We start from the raw sequence: 22076 nt of genomic DNA on the forward strand, positions 1-22076 counted from the left end.
TCAGAGACATCTGATGGCTCACAGAAACAATGCTGCTCTCATTCATGAACCATGATCAGGAATACTTGAATTCCTGGTATCCTGGTTGTACCATGTCCTTACTTTACAACCACAGGCAAGTTATTTTGCCTTCTGGTCTGTGAGTTCCTCTGTAAAATGAGGATAATTTCTATAACATGAGGATGTGATGAAGATTAGCTGTAGCCATAGAGGCAAAGCACGTTCATCCACTCTTATCTTCCATGGTCCCCAATTCTAGTAGCTGTAACTTCTGCTACTACCTGGGCAGTAGACTGCTGTCCTGGAGTGTGGGGGAGGGGACTATCCTGGTTATGAGGGGCAGGGCTCAAGATATGCCACCACCATTTTGACTAATCTTATTGAGGAACAATGTCAGAGCTAAAGCATTCATTTTTAGATGGAGAAAATGATGTCCTGACAGGAAAGGTACTTGCCTAGGGGTTTACAGTGAGTCGGACACTAAGCCAAGGCTCTACTGCCCAAACACACTGCTATACCAAAGCACTCAAGGTAGCTAACCTTGGAATAGACTTTTGTATATGGCGTGAAGAGAGGCCTAATTTTATTCTATTGCAGAAAGTTAAAACAATTGGCCCTGGCCAGAGAGCTCAGTTGGCTACAGCATCGTACAAAAGCGAAGACGTTGCCAGTTCGATCCCTGTTCAGGTCACATACAGGAACTGATCAATGTTCCTGTGTTTCTCCTTCTGTCCCTTCTTCTCTCTAAAATCAATAATATAAACATTAAAAATAAAACAGCTGCCCCAGTACCACTGGATGAGTTAATCATTGCTCTATTCATCTGCAACACCGCCTATCATTGACCAGTTTTCATACATATGTGGGCCTGTTTGTCTATTGTTCCATTGGTCGATTTGTATCCCAGAGCCAAAACCATGCTGAGTTAATTGCCACGGCTTTATGAACACATCACAATATCCAGTAGAGGAAGTCTCCCACCTTGTTTATATTTCAGAATCAAGTTATTTAAAAAGTTAAGATTTTGACAAGAATTTATAAATTCATGTTGAAAATGGTCTTTATAATATCAAGTCTTCCTATCCGTTACTAATAGTATAGGTCTCCATTTAATTAGGCTTTAATACCTTTCAATAAAGTTTAATAATTGTTAAGAACATGACCCTCTTAAGCAGATTTAATTCCTACATTTAGGGGTATTTTTTGTTGCTATTTTTTAAAGTTTTTATCATCTGACCAGGTGGTGGCACAGTGGATAGAGCATCAGACTGGGATGCAGAGGACTCAGGTTCGAAACCCCAAGGTCACCAGCTTGAGCACAGGCTCATCAGACTTGGGCACGGGGTTGCTGGCTTGCGCATACGATCATAGACATGACCCCCATGGTCACTGGCTGGAGTCCAACGGTTGCTGGCTTGAAGCCCAAGGTTGCTGGCTTGAGCAAAGGTTCATGAAGAATTGATGCTTCTCATCTCCCTTCCTGTCTGTCCGTCTCTGTCACACACAATAAGTCTTACTCATTTGAGAGGGGAGATAGTGAGACAGACTCCTGCATGTGCCCCAACAGGGATCCACCCACCAACCCTTCTGGGGCTGATGCTCTAATTAACTGACATATCCTCAGCACCTGAGGCTGACACTCAAACCAGTTGAGCCACTGGCTGTGAGAGGAGAGAGAGGAGAGGGGAAGAGAAGCAGATGGTCAGTTCTCATGTGTGCCCTGGCTGGGAATTGAACCCAGGACGTCCACATGCCGGGCCGACACTCTACCCACTGAGCAAACTGGCCAGGGCCTTTGTTGCTATTTTAAACAGTACTTTCTTGAATTATATTTTGCATGTTGCCAACATACAGAAATGCATTTCATTTCTGTATATTGATCTTAAATCCAGAACTTATTAATGCTTTTGGATTTTTAAAGTAGAAAATCAGAATCTGGCCTGACCAGGTGATGGCGCAGTGGATAGAGCGTTGGACTGGGATGTGGAGGACCCAGGTTTGAGACCCCGAGGTCGCCAGCTTGAGTGCGGGCTCATCTGGTTTGAGCAAAAGCTCACCAGCTTGGACCCAAGGTCGCTGGCTTGAGCAAGGGGTTACTCGGTCTGCTGAAGGCCAGCGGTCAAGGCACATATGAGAAAGCAATCAATGAACAACTAAGGTGTCGCAATGCGTAACGAAAAACTAATGATTGATGCTTCTCATCTCTCCGTTCCAGTCTGTCTATCCTTGCTTACCCCTCTCTCTGACTCTGTCTCTGGGGAAAGAAAATCAGAATTTGTGAGAAACAAATTTTTTCCTTTCACTTTATCACACCGGGTAGGATCCTCAAGTACAATGAATAGCAGTGATTAAGGGTATACTCATTTTATTTTTATTTTTAAAGAGGCAGGGAGAGACAGGAACATCAAGCTGCTCCTGTACGTGCCTTGACTGGGGAATCGAACTGGCAACCTCTGCACTCTGGGGCTACACTCCACAACCAACTGAACTATCTGGTCGGGTCTTAAATTACTTATTAATTTAGAGGCAGAGAAAGGAAAGAGAGGTGGGGGAGGAAGGGAAGCATTTGTAGTTCCAGTCAGTCATGTGTTGTTTCCCAGGCACACTTGTGCCTGCAACCTTGTCGTCTTGGGACTCCACTCTTAACCGGCTGAGCTTACCGGTCAGGGCCACTCACCCTTACCTTGAATAGAATACTTCAAATCCCTCACCTGGTAGGTTTTCTGTCAATTTCCTTAGTGAGGTGATGGTAGTTCCTTTCTATTTCTAATTTGGTAAGAGTTTTTATGGTTTGCTGTTTTTTTGAATGAGTAATAAATTTTACTGAATACTTTTTCTGTAGACATCATCTTTTTTCCTTTCAGTGATTTTCTGGGTTCTTTTATCTCCTGAGAGAAGATAATTTAACATATAGGCAAAACCTTCAGATTCTTTTAGTATTTGTCTTTGAGCTAAACACACACCAGCTCGTAGAGACTGAAAACTAGAAAGGCTGCTTAACCAGCCCATTGCTTCACTTACTTGCTTTCAAGCTGGCAGGGGACTGGACTCTGGATAGAGGGCTAGAAGGCCTGCTGACTAAAGGCAGGCTGCATTAGGCTGTTGTTATTACAGAGAAGAGCAGGCCCACAGGGAACCACTCTTCACACCTCTTAGACACAGCCACCGACACCTGAAATCATAGGATCCCCTTCCTAGCACCCAACCAGCCCAGTAGTTGTCAGACTCATCTCCAGTGGGCCATTCAGAAAATGAAGCTACTAATTTTACTTCCAAATAATTAGAGGCTCCAGAATACTGGAGAAATAAGGTCTCATGTAACAGGTTTTCTGGTGGACCCGTCTGAGGCAGCGATAGAAAAACACCACATTAACAACTCTGTCCACTGTGTAGCGGTTCTTCAGACCCAGGAAACCAGGTCCATGACTGCTGTCTTCACACCTCTACAGGGCTGTCTGGGGCAGCACACAGAAGTGTAATCACAAAGGGGTCAAACCAGGACCAGGAGCTACTGGGGCATAGAGGCTGATTTGGCATAAGAACTTTCATACTGATCTCCATGATAGGAGATAGCCCCAACACAGCAAATGAGCAAAGACATGACTTCCTGGCTGGAATCTTGGAGCAGATTCATGTCAGGACTGGATAGCTGATCTTTATAGTCTCTTCTGTCCCTAAAATATGAGATGACACCAGCTAACAGATGCCTGCATTTACTTAAAAGCCAAGCCAATCAATGCAGAGTTTTGGGCCCACTGCATCATTCCACAGGCTCAGCTACACTTTGTTCCTTTGTACTTGGGTCTTGAAACCTTTGGTTCTCTGGGTTGACCTGCCCACTCCCCATGAGCTGGAGAGTCCTTAGAAGCTTTGTGCTCCTGCATATTTCACAAACTGGATCAGGTGTAAGACTCTATATTGTGGGAAGGTATCAGGAAGCAGTAAAAGACCTCCAACATGAATTCTTACTTGTGGAGGAAGTGGCTGCTACCTGACTCTACCTTCACGCATGAATATAGCACAAATATGGGCTTTATTGCTGGGGCTTGGGAATCTGTGACAAAGCCCAGCATGCAGATTGTGACGACTTGGACAGATGCCAGGAGACAAGGAACGAGGGGACCAGCCTCAGTGGGCTCTGCTGCTTGGGACACACTGTCTCTTCTCAGTTCTTAGAGGTAAGTTGTACAGGAAGAGGGTTCAGCACTTCACAAACTGGTGGGTGACCTCGTAAATTCCCACAGACTCCTGAGCCTTTTCGTCATAGTCAGTCCAGTCCTGTGGAAGAAAACAGAGTTGGCAGTGGTAGCCTCACGAGGCAGCTTCGTACAACGTGGAATGGAGAACAGGGACTTAAAAGGCCTCGCTCGGGCTCTGATTCAGACATTCATAAGCAAGTATGAGCTAGAATAGAGCCAGACTGTTCAGGCCTGAATTCCAGCTCTTCTAGCTTTGCAATTTGGGGCAAGTCACTTGACCCTTCTGATCCTCAGTGCTGTTCTCTATTTTTAAAAGGGACAATAGACATCATGTTGAAAGAATCAAATGAGGTAAAGTGTAAAAGTACTTAGCATACTGCCAGGCACATGTAAGAGCTCAATAAATTCCAGTTACTGTTATTATTATGAGCTATGCAAATTGAATGCTTTTGTCCTTCCTTCAAGGCCTGAACACAAGGTTTCCTTGTCTATAAGGTAGTGCCATGTCCAGGAATACAGTCGATTCCGTTATTTGTGGCAGTTATGTTCTATAGTCACCACAAACACTGAATTAGTGAATGAACCAATGCTCCCAGGGAAAATACAGGGTTAGGTTCCTGGGAGCATCTTATCATAATGTTTTTTTTTAACTAATCATACATAACCTCATTTATGTTTGATTCTTTATATATGATCCTGTTTACAAACACCTTTTAAAATATATTGTTGAGTCATTAAAATTGAACTCAACCAGTCAACAGCATTATAACTCCTGCCTGAACAAAGCGTATCTAATACATACTTTCTACTGCAGGCACTCCTCAGCCTTCTTGCATGTGAACCACTAGACAGAACTTCAGCATTACACTTGGTGCCATCATAAACACCAAAATCACCAATGAAATGCACAAAGATGAGCAGTCAGCTTCCCACTGAGGAGCCTTGTTCATTAGGAAAGGTAACTTCCCCCAGGTGCCCTACAGCACCCAGCAAGGCCCCTAAGTCCTGTACCTTCTCCTGCAGATTAATGTCACTGAAGATTGTTCCTGACTCCACACCTTCAGCAGCAAACCCAGCCTGAAAGTGAAAGGAAGGCAGCGGTTAGTCTGGGAGAAAGGAGGCACTGGTCTGGCAGGTGAGCCTGGCTGGGAAACTGGCTTTTCTCATATCACCTGCAGGAAAGGGTACAGAGATGAAGTGTTGTCAGCTGTTCTGGAATAACTACTGAGCTTCTAGGGCCTGGCAGCTGCCCCGGGACAAGAGTGATTCCTCCAATTAGGGCCCTGGACCGGAAGGCAGGCGGTGTAGGGTAAGCCCTTCCACTACCTGAGTGTCTGAAAGACAGTCATAAGCTACAAAGTCTACCAATCATCCAAATGGTCCTAGTACACTTAGCCTCAGCCTTTTGCTAACCATCTACCATCTGGGCATGTCACTTCCCTCTCTGGACCTTAGTTTTCTTATTTATGGAATGGGGATGACAATACTGTCTCTTCTGCCTACCTCAAAGATGTGTTGTAAGTGAAGATCCTGCACCAATAAAGTGGTATGAGCACTGGCTCTGGAGTCAGACAGACATGGTTTCAAATTACAGCTCTATTGTTTATTAACGGTATTACCCTGGACAAGTGGCAAAATCTCAAGTTCTTTACTCACCTGAAAAACAGTATGAATAACTTCAGAGGGTCACTGTGAGGATTAAAGAACATGTACAAGTGACCAGCAATTGTGCCCAACATATAGCAGGCACTTAATAACAGTAACAATAACAGTTATTATTCCTAGAGAAGAGAAGTCCTAGGCCATGGTCTCTACAGGAAGCAAAGTTCTACTCTCACTTGCTGTATGCCCTCCACAAAGGTATAGGCTCCCCAGGAAGACACACACACCTGGGGCTGGAAGTCAACTGGTTCAAGGCCGCGGCATTCAAACTCGACTATCGTCTTGAACTTCTCATTGTCTTCAGCCTAGAAAGAAAGTATGTTGAGGAGGTAGGCCCAATGGGCCCCAGGACAACCCCAGTGCCCCTACCCTTCCTGCTAAGCAGGTCTCTACTGCCCCTGTGAGCCCAGAACAGGACCTGGGACCAACTCAAGCCCTTTTGAACGAAGTCTGCCTTAGCCACCTGCACGCCATGAGACCTTGGACACAGTTGTTAGGCACAGCTCTGCCTTTCTTCCCCTCTGGGCCTGAGACTATCAAATAGAGCTGAGGAAACCACAAGTTTATTTTGAGAACTTGAAATACGTGTAACGTGCCCAGCAGAGTACCCAACACTATGCTCAGTAATGGCAGATAAAATCACCAAAATCATAATTATGAATAAGAATGTTAAGCTACAAAGTCTCCAGATCATCCAAACCCCAACACACTTAGCTGCAGCCTTTGTAATCATCTGCCATGCTGTGAAGGCAGGGGGCTGACTTAGTCTTTGAAATGTGATTTGCGTGTAGAGGGAACATCTACGAGCTAGGTGGTGTAGGCAGGAAATTCATGCCTACCTGACCCAAGGGCCCACACACACCAAGTGCCATGCCTAGACATTTACTCTCATTCTGTCATTCACCCTGAAATCATTTCCTGTACACCAACCATGTGCCTGACACCTCTGTTGACCCTGGCTTGTTTTTTGTTTGCTAGTCTGTCTCTTCCACTAGGTTATGATTTCCTTGAGGGCAAGTCCTCATCTGATTTTTCTTGTAACTTGAGGACAAACCTGAGAATTTGCCATAAATAGAAATTTGTCAAAAATACCAAATAAGGAAGGGATAAATATAAGTTAAATGCCCTTCTTTAAACACACAGACCCAAAGCACACACACCCTCCTTCACCTTTGGATAATTTGTTATACATAATGTAAAACTACCTAATAACATGGATATTACCAAGGATAGGATGTATACGTCAAAGGACTGTTCCACCCATGGTTTCAGAGAAAGCTCACTGGACCCCCTAAGACCCAGACAAGGCAGTGCTCCCAATGAGGGAACCTCAGTGACCAGGTTGGCTCAGAGGTCCGCTGAGCTCCCACAGCCCAGCACTTATAACTCTAGAACCGAGGTCCCCTAGCTCCGAACTTAGATTTAATCCCGCCATGCCTGACGGCACAGCAGGCAACTTACATTGTAAGATTTGATGGTGCTGCTCAAAATCTCTGAAACAAAACAGAGGACAAAGTCGACTTGAGGCCATACCCTGGCCCCAGCCCAGGCCCCCAGATGTGGCTCTGGGAAAGTCTGCTGCAGAAGCTTGGGCCCCCAGGTAACATGAGCCTGCTATTGGTCTGGTATTGGGAAGCTAGGGGCTAACCTGGCAGAGATCATTATTCACGGCCTGACCTACCTATGGAGTTTTCCCTCGCACACAGCTTACACTTCTGGACCATGGAGGCGCTGCCACGGCCTCCCTTCAGTGCCACACTGTCCTAGCAAGGAGTAAATAGAACCTCTAGTCATGTATCTATTAGAGCAGGGGTCGGGAACCTTTTTGGCTGAGAGAGCCATGAACACCACATATTTTAAAATGTAATTCCGTGAGAGCCACACAACGACCCGTGTACATTACGCATTACCCAATAAAAATTTGGTGTTGTCCTGGAGGACAGCTGTGATTGGCTCCAGCCACCCGCAACCACAAACAGGAGCGGTAGGAAATGAATGGATTGTAATACATGAGAATGTTTTATATTTTTAACATTATTTTTATTAAAGATTTGTCTGCGAGCCAGATGCAGCCATCAAAAGAGCCACATCTGGCTCGCGAGCCATAGGTTCCCGACCCCTGTATTAGAGGGTCCTGAAGAGACCCAGTCCACCACTATTACCCATTTGAAGAGACCAAGAAAGACCCAGAGAGGGTCAGCAATTTCCTAGGCCAATAATCCTGGGGAGGATTCTTGAGTCCAAGGAAAGGGCTTCCCCTTGATTTTGAACTCTGCCTCACATCCCAAAGAAGCCTGTTGTTCCCACTGTTGCCTGCCCTCCCAAACCACAAGAAGCAGAGTCCAAAGACCAGAGAGAGTTGGGTCACGGATTCCCCAAATCCCTGCCTAGTGATGTACATGTAGTATTTGTATGCGAGTATGGTGGTGGTGGGGAGCAGTTACCATCAGCCGAATGTATTGCCACTTCTCTGAAATCTCACCACAGTTGCCACATTTCATCTTGGGGGAAAAAAGAATATTAGTAAAGTAGTTAGCTCAGCTGGACAGACACACCAAGGGAAGGGTGAGAAGGCGCTCATAATCTACCTTCTTGTCAGCAATATCACCTCATCCAACAGCCAGCTATACCAAGGACATAAGCAGACCTACCTCTGGGTAAAGAACAGGACAAGGTGCTTCTCCTGCCGGTGTCCCCACCTTCCTCTAAAAAGTGCTCATTCTAGCTGGGGATTCAAGGCTCATGTGGTACAGAAATGGTCTCAACAAGCCCAAACCCACTCTGCTAGGTTAGGGCTTACTCTGTGTTCCTACAAGCCCTGACTGTAGGTCTCTGTTGTTACTCTATTTCTCTGTGCTTTCTGAAACCAAAGCACATCAATTCCCCAAATAAGCCCCAGCACTTAGGGCTTCAAAATACATGGAATTAAAGGTGGTCAGAGGCTTCCTGAAAGGGAAAAGGGTTTTGCAGCTACTGAAGGATGCTGAGATTAAGACAAAAAGGAAAACAGAGTCAAAGCTCTGGGATCTGGGAATATGAAAGGCCTCACACTGCTTGGGTATGAGGGGGGCCTCTGTAGTACCTGATTTACCAGTGTGGGGTAGGGAAGTAAGGGTGGAGCCATGCACAAAATTCAATGATTTCACAATAAGACCAATCAACAAATAAAACTGGTGAAATTATTCTCCTTACTAACTAATCACAATATCCCTTCAAGTAGCCTTTTGTTTAGCATTTGTTCACATACCATAAAATACTGAATGGAGAAAAAAATTACAGAGGAATTCCAAGACAGTGTCAATTAAGGATTAACCAATAAACGTTAAAAAGCAAACGTAGAATTCTACCCAGAAAGAATAAAAAAAAGAACACTTAATGATTAACCATATTTTTAAATAAATAAAAAATATTATGTACTGTTAATGTTAAAACTGCACATATGAAACCAAACGGTGTCATTAGAAAAAGTATAAAGTTGGGGTTTTGCGGAGCCCTTCAGAGGTTTAAATCCACCTCTGGCCCCCGGCGCCCCCTCCCGGAACCTCGAAGTGCCCACAGCCTCTGGGCGCTCCTCCCCCTTCCCCGCACGGCACCGCCCCTCAGCCGCACCCTTAGGTACCACCGGAAGTCCTCCCCCACTGGCCGGAGGTTAGTGACGTTCTCCAGCGTGGCTTTAAGCTGCAGCGCAATTTTCTGAGGAGAGAGAGGGCGAGAGCGCCGCCATTAAACGCGCCTGCGCGTTCATACTCCTAGCCCCAACCCCGCCATCCCGCCAGGAGCGCAGCCTCTCCACTCTTGTTCAGCGTGAACCCACTGCCCTCAATCACTCCTGGCCCGAGCACCCACGTCCAGATTCGCGCCACCGCCCGGTCCCAGCAAGCGGCGCGGCCCCACCTCACCCCCATGGTGGCCCAGCTCAGCCTGTCGCTGGCTGCGGTCCCTACTTTCCGGCCCGTCGTAAACAGCGAGCGCCGCCTGCACACCCTTGGCGGGCTAGCGTCGGGAGGGGCGAGGGGCGGGTCTCTGCGCGCCGCTCCTTCCGGCGCACGCAAGGCTTCTCTCTCCCTTCTCCCCCTCTCCCCCTCTCTCTCCCTCTCTCTTCCTCTCCCCCTCCCCCTCTCTTTTTTTCCCCGTTAGGTGAAGAAAATGGAGATACTTCGAGTTCGCAGTTGGCCTGTCTCCGGTAATCAGTAATTCCTGGTGAACGCGGCTCCTGAGCCGGCATTAAGCTAGTCTGAGCGTTACCGCAGCAAACTCCTTCCTGCCCCTCAGTCCTCTTTCCTGGCTCTTCACTGCTCTGCCGTCCCTTACCCAACTCCCCGCTTGGTCCCTGCCTGCCCTCCGAGGCTCCTTGGATCACATCGGTTCTCCTTGCCCAGGGCTAGCTTCACAGATTTGGAGGATGGGGCCTTTTTCTTCTCAAAACTGCTTCTTCCTCTTTACCCCTTGAGACTGGTTTTGAGAGAGTTGCCCCGTGCACTCGTCCTCATGGAGGTCCCCAAGACTGGACACTCCCCCTTAGCTGGCTCTTCTCTGGGCTCCCATCTCCTTTATCCTTATACATGTACTGAGCCTTGTTTTACCTGCCATCTTACACCCGAGACCATACAGGCGCAGTGAACATTACAAGGAGAGCCCGTCTAAGATTCCTAGAGCCCCCAGACTTAAAGCCGCCTGAGCTCCTCACTATCAATTAAAATTTGGAATGACCAGCCCTGGCTGCTTTGCTCAATGGATAGAGCATCAGCCAGGCGTGCAGACGACGTCTGGGCTTCCATCCCCAGTCGGGGACACATGAAAAGTGACCATTTGCTTTTCTTCCCCTCCCCCAGGCGCTGAGGATAGCTGCGTTGATCCGCATCAGCCCTAGATGGTTTGCCAGGTGTATCCCGGTGGGGTGCATGTGGGAGTCTGTCTCTCCCTTCCTCTCACTTAAAATTTTTGGAATGACTATTTTTTGTCTGCTTTTTTTCTGCTTGGAGTTAGTTTTTAATATTTACCAGCTTGCTTCATTGCCTCAAATACCCTTGTGTAGTCAGGAACCCTGACATCTCCAGATCTACACCTAACCTGCTTGCTTCCTTATCTTTGAAGGAGGCAGAGTAGGGTATGCTTGTGTTGGGAATGGTGGGAGCACTAGCTTGAGTCAGAAGACTGGAGACCTTGTTGGAAGTTGGCCTGTCTTGAAGGATGGAGCTTTGGCCAATCACTTCTCCACAAATGACTTATTAAGCCGTGATTCCTTTCAGTGTCCACAATCTGTTCAAACAGCGGTTTGCCTAAGGCAGGGGTCCCCAAACTTTTTACACAGGGGGCCAGTTCACTGTCCCTCAGACCGTTGGAGGGCCGGACTATAAAAAAAACTATGAACAAATCCCTATGCACACTGCACATATCTTTATTTTAAAGTAAAAAAACAAAACGGGAACAAATACAATATTTAAAATAAAGAACAAGTAAATTTAAATCAACAAACTGACCAGTATTTCAATGGGAACTATGGGTTTGCTTTTGGTTAATGAGATGGTCAATGTGCTCCTCTCAATGACCAATGAAAGAGGTGCTTCTTCCAGAAGTGCGGAGAGGCTGGATAAATGGCCTCAGGGGGCCGCATGCAGCCAGCGCCGTAGTTTGGGGACTCCTGGCCTAAGGGATTTAGCAACAAGAAAAAGTTCCTATAGATCTACTTGCATAGTATTTTCATACTGTCTGTACCCATTAGGGCTCAGTTCTTAATAGATGTTGGTATTACGATTTTTAAATGTATTGGAAAACTTGACTGAGACTAAGCATTTTATCCCATAAAAGTTTTTTCTCATACTAAAAAAGCTATAGCTATATCTATAAAAGATGATTTTTAAAACCCAATCTATTATATCAATAAAGCTGGAGAAAAATCCAACAATACCATTTTACACCTACAAAATTAACAATATTTCATTAATATCAAATATCCAGTGTTTAAATTTCCACGATTTCAATGAAAAAAATTTGACTCACTATCCAAATGGAATCCATACATTGTATTGTCTCTTAAATTTCCTTTAATCTATAGGTTCCTGCTCCATTTTTGTTTGCATTTTAATTTTTATTGTATTTACATAGATTCTAGTGTTGCCCCGAATGCATCCCCCCTCCTCCATATTCCCAACATGTTTGCATTTTTTAATTCTAATTTTTTAATTACGTGAGAGGCAGGGAGGCAGAGACAGATTCCTGCATCTGCCCAGATTGGGATCCACCTGGCAAGCCCCCTACAGGGTGATGCTCTATCTGGGGCAGCTGCTCTGTTGCTTGGCAATAAGCTATTTCAGTGCCTGAGGCAAGGCCATGGTCAGCATAAGGGTGCTAAATTGGTTGCCCATTCCAACCATGGCTGCAGGAGAGGAGGGGAGGGGAGAGAGGGACAGGGGAGGGGTAGAGAAGCACATGTTTGCTTCTCCTGTGTGCCTTGACTAGGAATCAAACCCGGGATATCCACACCAGGCCAATGCTCTACCGCTGAGCCAACTGGCCAGGGCTGTTTGCAATTTCTTTATTGAAGAAACCAGACCCTTTGCCCTGGAGTTTTCTCTGGATATTGCTAATTGAACTCCATTGTAGTTTATTGTAGTTTTTAATGTGTTTCATTCATTCATTTATTGTGAGAGAGGGACAGACAGGAAGGGAGAGAGATGAGAAGCATCAATTCTTCATTGCAGCATCTTAGTTCAATTGCTTTCTCCTATGTGCCTTGACCAGGGGCCTCCAGCAAAGCCATTAACCCCTTGCTCAAGCCAGTGATCTTGGGCTCAAAGCTAGCAACCTCTGCGCTCAAGTCAGCGACCTAGCACTCAAGCCGGATGAGCTCGCACTCAAGCTGGTGACTTCAGGGTTTCAAACCTGGGTTCTCTGCATCCCAGGCTGATGATGCTCTATCCACTGTGCCAGTGCCTAATCAGGATTTAATGTGTTTCCTTATTTTATTTCCTGTGAATTGGTAGTTACACCTATAGAGTTGACTCAATTAGATTTTGGGGCAATATATCAAACAAGATGCTAAGTGTTTTAAAAAGTAACTGAGAAGAGTTCACACATTTAGATCTTTATATAAAACAATAAAAATTGCATTTTGTTATGTATTTATTAAACACAATCATTTTATAGTTTATAAAAAAAAATTGCCCTCATATACACAAAAATTTCTTGATAATGGTACTTAAAAATAGCTACTCCTATCTCCCCTTGTGTCCATACCAATATTCAACCTAGATTGGTTTAATCTTGAAGTGTAATCCAATAAGACTGAAGACCAAACACTTCAGGTCCTGGACAAGATAATAAAATACTCGTAAGCCTTCTGGGTCCCTAAAATGAAAAGGAAAACAAATGTTTAAAAAACTGAGGAAAAATGGCACGATAATACTATTTTTTTTTTCTAAAATTTTTTTATTTATTCATTTTTTAGAAAGGAGGGGGGGGGAGAGAGAGAGGAGAGAGAGAAGGGGGGAGGAGCAGGAAGCATCAACTCCCATATGTGCCTTGACCAGGCAAGCCCAGGGTTTCGAACCTGCGACCTCAGCATTTCCAGGTGGACGCTTTATCCACTGCGCCACCACAGGTCAGGCACGATAATACTACTTAATAACCCAGATTATATAACAAAATATTACTCATGAAGTATTTACAGAATTAAAACTCGGAAAACAACAAAGTATCCAAAAAAGGAGGAAAAGGCTCTATGCTCCATATTAAAATAGAATATGATGAGGTAATTTAAAATGATACGGTATTTTTTAAATGGGGAAATGCTTTAGAAGATCATTGCCTGACCAGTGGTTGTGTAGTGGATCAAGTGTCAATCTGGAATATTGAGGTTGGCAGTTCAATACCCCAAGGTCGATGGCTCTCAGCCATGTCTTTAAAATAAAATACTGTTGATCTAAATGTTATCTGTGGTTTTAAAAAAACTACATATTCTTTTTTATTTTTATTTTTTTGTATTTTTCTGAAGTTAGAAGCAGGGAGGGAGGCAGAGAGACAGACTCCCGCATGCACCGGACCGGGATCCACCCAGCATGCCCACCAGGGAGCGATGCTCTGTCCATCTGGGGCGTTGCTCCATTGCAACCGGAGCCATTCTAGCGCCTGAGGCGGAAGCCATGGAGTCATCCTCACCACCTGGGCCAACTTTGCTCCAATGGAGCCTTGGCTGTGGGAGGGGGAGAGAGAGAGAGAGAGAGAGAGAGAGAGAGAGAGAGAGAAAGGAGAGGGGGAAGGGTGGAGAAGCAGATAGGCACTTCTCCTATGTGCCCTGGCCAGGAATCGAACCCAGGACTTCCACATGCCAGGTCGACACTCTACCACTGAGCCAACCGGCCAGGGCCCATATTCTTTTTTTTATTCAAGATTTTATTTATTCATTTTAGAGAGAGGAGGGGTTTAACGCACAGAAAAAGGAATAAGATACATCCCTTTTAATAGCATGCATGAGAGAGATAAAGAGAAAGGGAGAGATGAGAAGCATCAATTTGTAGTTATAGTACTTTAGTTGTTCACTGATTGTGTCTCAAACGTGCCTTGACTAGGGAGCTCTAGCTGAGCCAGTGACCCCTTGCTCAAGCCAGCACCCTTGGGCTTCAAGCTAGCGACCACAGGATCACATTGATGATCCCCCACTCAAGTTGGTGACTGCATGCTCAAGCTGGTGAGCCTTGGGGTTTCAAACCTGGACCTCAATGTCCTAGGATGATGTTCTATCCACTGTGCCACCATTGGTCAAGCTTTTTTCCTCTTACTTTTCTATATTTCCTTTATAGTCTATAATGAGTATGTATTAGTTTCAGAATTAGGGAAACTTTTTTTTTAAGTGGTACTAGTCAGGACCAAGAGGATGAAGGTTACTATGGCATAACTGGCTAAGAACAAAGAAACTATCCAAAGGAAGACAATTATGCCCACCATGTACTAAAAGTGAGCCCTATCTAATCCCAAATCCTCAAAACACAACAGCCAAAGAGGTTTTCAATTCTGAGGACTCTGCAGCATACAGATTTATGTCTCAACTTTATAATTTGCCCTACTGACAACACAAATTTTTTAATTTATATTCCAAGTAATTTCAAGTTTCACCCAAGCCAGACTTTAAGATGTGCCAGTCTGAATAACTAACACTGAGGAAGGCTAGACTCAGTGACACTACAGTTGATCTCAAGCACTTATTTTGGCATATTTCATTTTTCTGCTCTGGACAGATTCTTACCCACTTTGGCTGCTCCTGTTGCATTACTCTGTGTGTCACTGAGAAGCTACTATTAGTAATAATTGGATAAAACATTAAAAGCAATAGGAGCAAGCCCTTGAAAATAACTTAGTCTCTCTCCCCACGGAGAGGGACAAAGCTGATCCCTTCTGTTTTGCATCTGTACCAGATCTTACCATAATGGTCCCAATTTAGTTAAGGGTTTCATATCAAACTGCTGCAAAATAGACACATCTGGATATAAGAATCATGTACACTTACTTGGACTGATTGACATCAATAAGTGAACCAATTTTTGATGTTGTGAAAGAAATGTGTTCATCTCCAATGACAATTTCAAGCTCCTAGAAACATTAAAAAAATAATAATAATTAAGTCCAGCCGAACTAGATTTTTTCATTAAGCACATGGGGGGGGGGGGTCATCTACTACAGTGGTCCCCAACCCCGGGGCCGCGGACTGGTACCAGTTCATGGGCCATTTGGTACCAGTCCGCAGAGAAAGAATAAATAACTTACATTATTTCTGTTTTATTTATATTTAAGTCTGAACGATGTTTTATTTTTAAAAAATGACCAGATTCCCTCTGTTACATCTGTCTAAGACTCACTCTTGACACTTGTCTCGGTCACGTCATACATTTATCCATCCCACCCGATAGGCTGGTCCGTGAAAATATTTTCTGACATTAAACCGGTCTGTGGCCCAAAAAAGGTTGGGGACCACTGATCTACTACACATAAACAAGACCACTTCACTCTGAGCACTGCTGTGCTAGGTACTAGAAACAAAGAGATAAATCAAATTTTGGTTAAGACCTAGGCTCCCCTATCTGAGATTTGGAAGAAACTGCATAATTGTTTTGTATGTGAGTTTTGGTAGTTAACAGTCTATGTTTCACAAATACCAAGAATCTAACCTCTCTGAGCAACATGGACAAGTTCAGATAATAAATGGTATGAAGACAATAAAACAAAATTTTTTTTAAATGATGGGGAGGGGCATTTTAGATTTGATGGACAGATAAGACATCCCTTAAAAAGTTACATATGAAGACCTCAATAATAAAGACAGTCTCGAGTAGAATATTCCGGCAGCATGTAGCAAATACAAAGGTCCTAAACTAAGAACAAATATGTGTGAAGAAAAGAAATAAGGCCAGTGAGGTCTGAACACAGCCAGAGATTGTGAGAGTAGAAGATAAAGTAGGAGTTTGGATTTCATTCTAAATGCCATAGGAAGCTACTGAGGAATTTAAAAATCAGTGTTGATTGATTCTGTGACTTTAAGTCAAATGACATAGCATAACAAAACCAATATTATCACAGGCTAATTGAGAGAAACAACAGTTAAGTTTGTATGGCATCTCATCAAAGTCGTAAGGAAACCATATTGAATGAAATGTTATTTGAAGACCTCTGTACATAAACAAATTTACATTTTAAAAGATTACTCTATGCCTGACCTGTGGTGGCGCAGTGGATAAAACGTTGACTGGGAATGCTGAGGTTGCCGGTTCCAAACCCTAGGCTTGCCCGGTCAAGGAACATACGAGAAGCAACTACTACAAATTGATGCTTCCCCCTCCTCTCTTTCCTCTCTCTAAAATCAATAAATAAAATCTTAAAACAAAAACGATTACTCTGGCTTTAGGATGGAAAAATGGGCTCGTCAAAACAAGAGTCAAAACAAGGAAATCAATCAGAACTCTGGATCAGGAAGGAAGCAGGTGAGGTTAAGAACAATCTCTCATATATTTAGTTGCTTGCATAATTTTCCTCCCATTAGACTGCTGAAATAACTACGTCCTATTTATCTTTGTAGCCTCACAATACTTTGTCTATAGTAGTTAGTAAGTAAGGTAGACAGCAAAAACTGAGACGAGGAGGACGGGAGTCACAAGAAAAAATTCAGGGCTGGGCTCTATGTGGTCAGCAGCACTTCCTGCCTTCTCTGTTCCTCCCTGTGGGATTACTGCTTCCTTAGATCAAGCTGGTAAACTGCTTTGTGCAGGGCTCCACAATGCACATGGGAATTTGCACAAGTGGAGGATTGATTCCATGTCATACGCAGAGCAATCAACTTATCTTATTTGTAAGATTTCTGCACTGTGGACAGTTGCTAAAACACTCACCTGCCGGCCTACTCGGTCAGGAGGAGGCCATAAGGCATCATCCTCTTTGGTTATTTCACTGTCATCAATTATTCTCTTCAGTTCCTCCATCACACTTTTATGTACGTAAGCCTGAAAGCAATTTAAAACACAGAATTTCAGTTGTATTCCTAAGCAGTGTTTTGCCTCATATAGTGATTAAAACTAGAGACTGCTCCTGAAAACTTATTTCTGGAACCTCAGCAAATGGGAAGACACTTAGGCTTGACCTGCACGCTAAAGAGGGCAGGGTCAGAAGTGCCCAATGACTCAGTCCCCCATATATCTGTTTCTACTTCTTGGCACATCTTGTTCACATGGACCTTCACTCTGCCTACACACTCAACTCACACCTAAACCCAAAACGAAAGATTTGTGAGTAACCCTGGTTATTCTTAACTACATGACATACTTCTAAAGAGCAGAGACATGTCTTTTAAATACACGTTACGTATTAGTTTATGTAAAAAAAAAAAAGTGGATGCTGACGTGTGTGTAAACAATAAACTGACTGCTAAATAGCCTGACTGGGCGGTGGCGCAGTGGATAGAGCGTCGGACTGGGATGCGGAAGACCCAGGTTCAAGACCCCGAGGTCGCCAGCTTGAGTGCAGGCTCATCTGGTTTGAGCAAAAGCTCACCAGCTTGAGCCCAAGGTTGCTGGCTCGAGCAAGGGTTTACTCCAGGGGTCCCCAAACTTTTTACACAGGGGGCCAGTTCACTGTCCCTCAGACCATTGGAGGGCCGGACTATAAAAAAAAACTATGAACAAATCCCTATGCACACTGCACATATCTTATTTTAAAGTAAAAAAAACAAAACAGGAACAAATACAATATTTAAAATAAAGAACAAGTAAATTTAAATCAACCAACTGACCAATATTTCAATGGGAACTATGCTCCTCTCACTGACCACCAATGAAAGAGGTGCCCCTTCCGGAAGTGCGGCGGGGGCCGGATAAATGGCCTCAGGGGGCCGCACGCGGCCCGCGGGCCGTAGTTTGGGGACTCCTGGTTTACTCGGTCTGCTGAAGGCCCGTGGTCAAGGCACGTATGAAAAGGCAATCAATGAACAATTAAGGTGTTGCATGCGCAACGAAAAACTAATGATTGATTCTTCTCATCTCTCTGTTCCTGTCTGCCTGTCCCTATCTATCCTTCTCTCTGACTCTGTCTCTGTAAAAAATAAAAAACCAAAAAAACACACAAAAACCTGACTGCTAAATATAAAAGCATGAAAATATATTGACAAGATATTTTCAAATGTGACAAAGTGGTTAAAAGGAAAGAGTAGCTCTGATGAAGACTGGTAGAAATCACACCAAAATAAAGCACATGGACTTGACAGAGGTAGGCTTGACTTCCTGCTCTATCTCTTTCTAGCAGGCTGACTTTAAACAAGTCCCAGAATTAATTAATATCTTAGCCTTCAAGGTCTTATCTGTAAAGAATATCTAATACTACCCATCACCCAGACTTATAATCAAGGTTAAATAAGATCATGTATATAAAATATTCAGTGGCATGACTGGCATCTAACATGCATTTAATAACGTTAAACTGTTTTCCATGCTCCCTTTCCCATTCAAATGCAAATGAAAGAGCTCTAATGAATGCTATGCACCAGGGACAATAACAAACACTCTGAATGGGGGATAGACCTTATTATTTGTTTTTGCTGATGAAGAAACTCAATTTATCAAGTTCATCCAGGGAATTTGTCCAAGGTCATATGGTTAGTAAGCATCATATTCAGGTTTCAAATCAAGATATACAAGACTTCAAATAATCACCAGTAAGTGATTAAGTTTTGTAAAAAAACAAAACAAACAAAAAAATCTATAAAAATATCTGAGAAAAACTTTAGGCCCTGGATGGACAGCTCAGTTGGTTAGAGCATCGTCCTGAAGCACAGAGGTTGCCGGTTCAATCCCCAGTCAGGCCACATACAGGAACAGATCAATGTTCCTGTCTCTGTCTCTCTCTTTCCCCCTTCTTCTCTCTCAATAAAATAAACATTAAAAAAAGGAAATAAAACTTTAGAAGCTGCTATAGACATGTCTGTTCTATCGTATCTTTATCTTTCAATACTACTCCCAGAAAGAACAGCAAAAAAGGCTAAACTATAATGAATGAAAGGCTCTCAGAAGGCTCATTACCTCTTTTCTGATCATGACATCATTTTTGTAATTGCTGTTGTTGGCATATCTCAATTTCCCTGTTGAGGAGCAAAAAACAAATTCAATATATAATAAAAACATGAATAAACCATCATTAACTTACTAAGACTATCAACTGTTGCTTAAAATGTATTCTAACTTTCCCTCAAGTGTCTAACATTTTAATATTTACACTTTTAGTGCTTCAACAATACATTTTTTCAATTTATTTTAGGCTACTAAATAGCCTCAGCCAAAAATACAGCTGAAGCTGAATTAGTTCTTGCAAAAGGTAGCTGAGGTGTGAGAAAAAACAGAGGCAGATTCTTTTGTGACTCTGGCAAATCATATCTCTGCAGGTTAATATCCTTGGCTAAAAACAGGTATAGTAACTGGTAACTTATTTGTACACACAGCATCCTGAAGCTAAATGAGTTGTGAAAGCCTTTTGAAAACTGTAAAATGCTGTTTACATATAAATATATTATCTTGTCATTGCAACATTCTGACCTATTTCTGTTATGGAAAAGTTGTGGTTTTATTACTTAGCACATTTGGTAAACAAGGCCCTTTGCACATATGTGTATTCAACAGGCTAAACTGCGTAAATGGTGGGTAGGAGAAGATAAAATCACCTAATTAATTGATGCTTCACTGCACTCTCTGCCTCAAGACTCTTTCCTTTCAGTTCATTCGCCACACACTGGACAAAGTGATGTAGTAACAGATGGCTCTGCTTAGGTTACTCTAGTATGTTGATACTGACAATGACTTCTCACTGCCTTCCTGATAAAATCCAAATCCACATGGCATACTGCAAAGCAGAGCCCCTGCCTGCTTTTCCATGCACACTCCTGCAACAGAAGCATCCCATGTACTTTTTGGTTTTCAGCCTCTTTGCCGTTAATGCTGTCCAAAATGTTCCTAACTCTTATCTGCCTGAATAACTCCTACAGTTACTAAAAACTCACACCCCCCTTCTCTCATTTTAATAAGGAAGCCTCTGAACCCTTAGGCTAGATTAGGTGCCTTCTTTCTGCTCCCAGGGTCCCTTCTGTTTCTACCACAGCACCTAATATACTGTGTCACTGTTTACAAGTCTATTTCCTTCAGAAATGTTGCTTGTCAGATTCATCTTTGTGACCTTATTTTGATTCCTTTTCCTTCACCACTGTTCCTCCTCCCTAAATCCTATAACTGACAAAGTCATATTGGTTCTGCCCTTAACAGTATCCTAAATCCTTCTCTCCACTTTTACTCTCACCCTAGTCCCAACCAACATCCCTTCTGTCTGGACAATTGTTAACTGTCTCCTAATACATAGTCCTGTTTCCACTTCTGCTCATTCCGTACCCGATAATTAGAATATATTTTCAAGAATGGATCACATCTTTTCTCTGCTTAAAACTGTTCAATTGCTTCCTGCTGCACTTAGAATAAAACACAAACTCTTTAACATGGCTACAAAGACCTACAGGTGTGACCACTGCTTACTTATCCCACATCTCCTATTCTCCCCAGAGCTCACTGCTCTACAGCCACGTTAGCCACCTGAAATTTGCCTAGCTCACCCTGCCCTATGGCCCTGACTCTGATACTCCCTCTGGCTAGAATTCTTTTTGAGCTTCTCACAAAAAGGCTGGCTCCTTCTTGTCAATCAGGCTCAGTTCAAAAATCCCCTTTTCAAGAGAACTTTCGGCCACCCTATTTAAAACCAGCCCACCAGCAATTATTCCATCATTTTGTCGTATTTTCTAACCATTCATCACTATTTGAAATCGTTTTTATTTATGATTTTTCTCCAAGCCCTAGAATACAAATTCCACGAATGAGGAAGTTTGTCTATCATCGTTCACCTCTGTATCCAAGACTGTGGAACAGAGCCTAACACAAGCTGGGCGTTCAATCGATGTTTACTGAATGAAGCACTCTGGTAAAAAAAAATGTCACTAAACATAAGCCCCTGCACACGGACAAAAAGAACCAGTGGGGCGGACACAGAGTGTTCGCTCCAGGCCCGTTTCTTCCTCTTCTAGTTCCCCGCACATTCCGGACCCCCGGCCGCCCTGCGCTTGCCCCCAGGCCTAGTCCTCGCTCTAGGGGGGCGGGAGACAGTTCTTACCATCGGGTCGGAACTCAAATTCCAGGAATTCGTGGCCGAACTTGCCCTTGTGACCCACGTAGTAACGCAGATAAAAGTCACTCTCCATGTCTCGCAAAAGGCCACGGAGACCGAACTTTAATTGCAAAACGAGCCGCCGCTGTACGCGCCCGATAGACACGTTAGGGCGGCGCGCGGAAGTGACGTAAAAGGAACGCCTTCTCCGTAGCGAAGAAGCTCCTCTCGCGCCCCCTCCCGGCTGTAAGGGCAAGGCTGCCCCGCCCCTCTCGCTTGAAAGGCGGCCTCTTACACTCGGAGGCGGGGTCAGCGCAGCCACGCCCCCTCAGCACGAGGCTGGAAAGTAGTCACACCCCCTCAGTCTGCCGCTGAAACATGACTGAGGTTTATTTGTAGGCATTCTCCTAGCGGTGAGGTCGGAGTTCACAGGACTTCAGGGCCTGGGCGAGGGGGTCTGCAGACCTCGCTTTAAGATTTTAGACTGGATCCTAAGACTTTAGGCTGGACCTGTGGTGGCGCAGTGGATAAAGCGTTGACCTGGAA

The 22076-nt window shown here is 44.0% G+C and overlaps 2 protein-coding genes and 1 long non-coding RNA gene across 8 annotated transcripts; 1 reads left to right on the forward strand and 2 right to left on the reverse strand.

Moving 5' to 3' along the window:
- Positions 1 to 4014: 4014 nt before the first annotated feature.
- Positions 4015 to 9869, reverse strand: CZIB (CXXC motif containing zinc binding protein). 6 transcript variants are annotated; one of them, XM_066376301.1, is made up of 8 exons: positions 9761 to 9869; positions 9471 to 9554; positions 8306 to 8362; positions 7543 to 7624; positions 7323 to 7354; positions 6089 to 6166; positions 5211 to 5276; positions 4015 to 4278 (listed from the first exon to the last, which is right to left on the reverse strand). In XM_066376301.1, exons 1-8 carry the CDS (start codon positions 9764 to 9766, stop codon positions 4201 to 4203), a joined length of 483 nt encoding a protein of 160 aa, XP_066232398.1. In that variant the 5' UTR covers positions 9767 to 9869; the 3' UTR covers positions 4015 to 4200. The 6 variants fall into 6 exon arrangements, with proteins under 6 accessions (XP_066232398.1, XP_066232402.1, XP_066232403.1 ...); XM_066376305.1 differs by having other exon boundaries at positions 9481 to 9554; positions 9756 to 9868; XM_066376306.1 differs by having other exon boundaries at positions 9481 to 9554; positions 9761 to 9867.
- On the forward strand, positions 9713 to 10811 carry LOC136400150 (uncharacterized). Its single transcript, XR_010750258.1, has 2 exons — positions 9713 to 9825; positions 10694 to 10811. It is a non-coding gene; the product is annotated as an uncharacterized lncRNA (long non-coding RNA).
- A 2154-nt stretch (positions 10812 to 12965) lies between these two features.
- On the reverse strand, positions 12966 to 21721 carry MAGOH (mago homolog, exon junction complex subunit). Its single transcript, XM_066372175.1, has 5 exons — positions 21537 to 21721; positions 19415 to 19473; positions 17237 to 17347; positions 15364 to 15446; positions 12966 to 13208 (listed from the first exon to the last, which is right to left on the reverse strand). Exons 1-5 carry the CDS (start codon positions 21622 to 21624, stop codon positions 13109 to 13111), a joined length of 441 nt encoding a protein of 146 aa, XP_066228272.1. The 5' UTR covers positions 21625 to 21721; the 3' UTR covers positions 12966 to 13108.
- Between the last annotated feature and the right edge of the window lie 355 nt (positions 21722 to 22076).

This window comes from Saccopteryx leptura, chromosome 3, assembly GCF_036850995.1.
Source record: "Saccopteryx leptura isolate mSacLep1 chromosome 3, mSacLep1_pri_phased_curated, whole genome shotgun sequence".
Taxonomy (NCBI): Eukaryota; Metazoa; Chordata; class Mammalia; order Chiroptera; family Emballonuridae; genus Saccopteryx; species Saccopteryx leptura.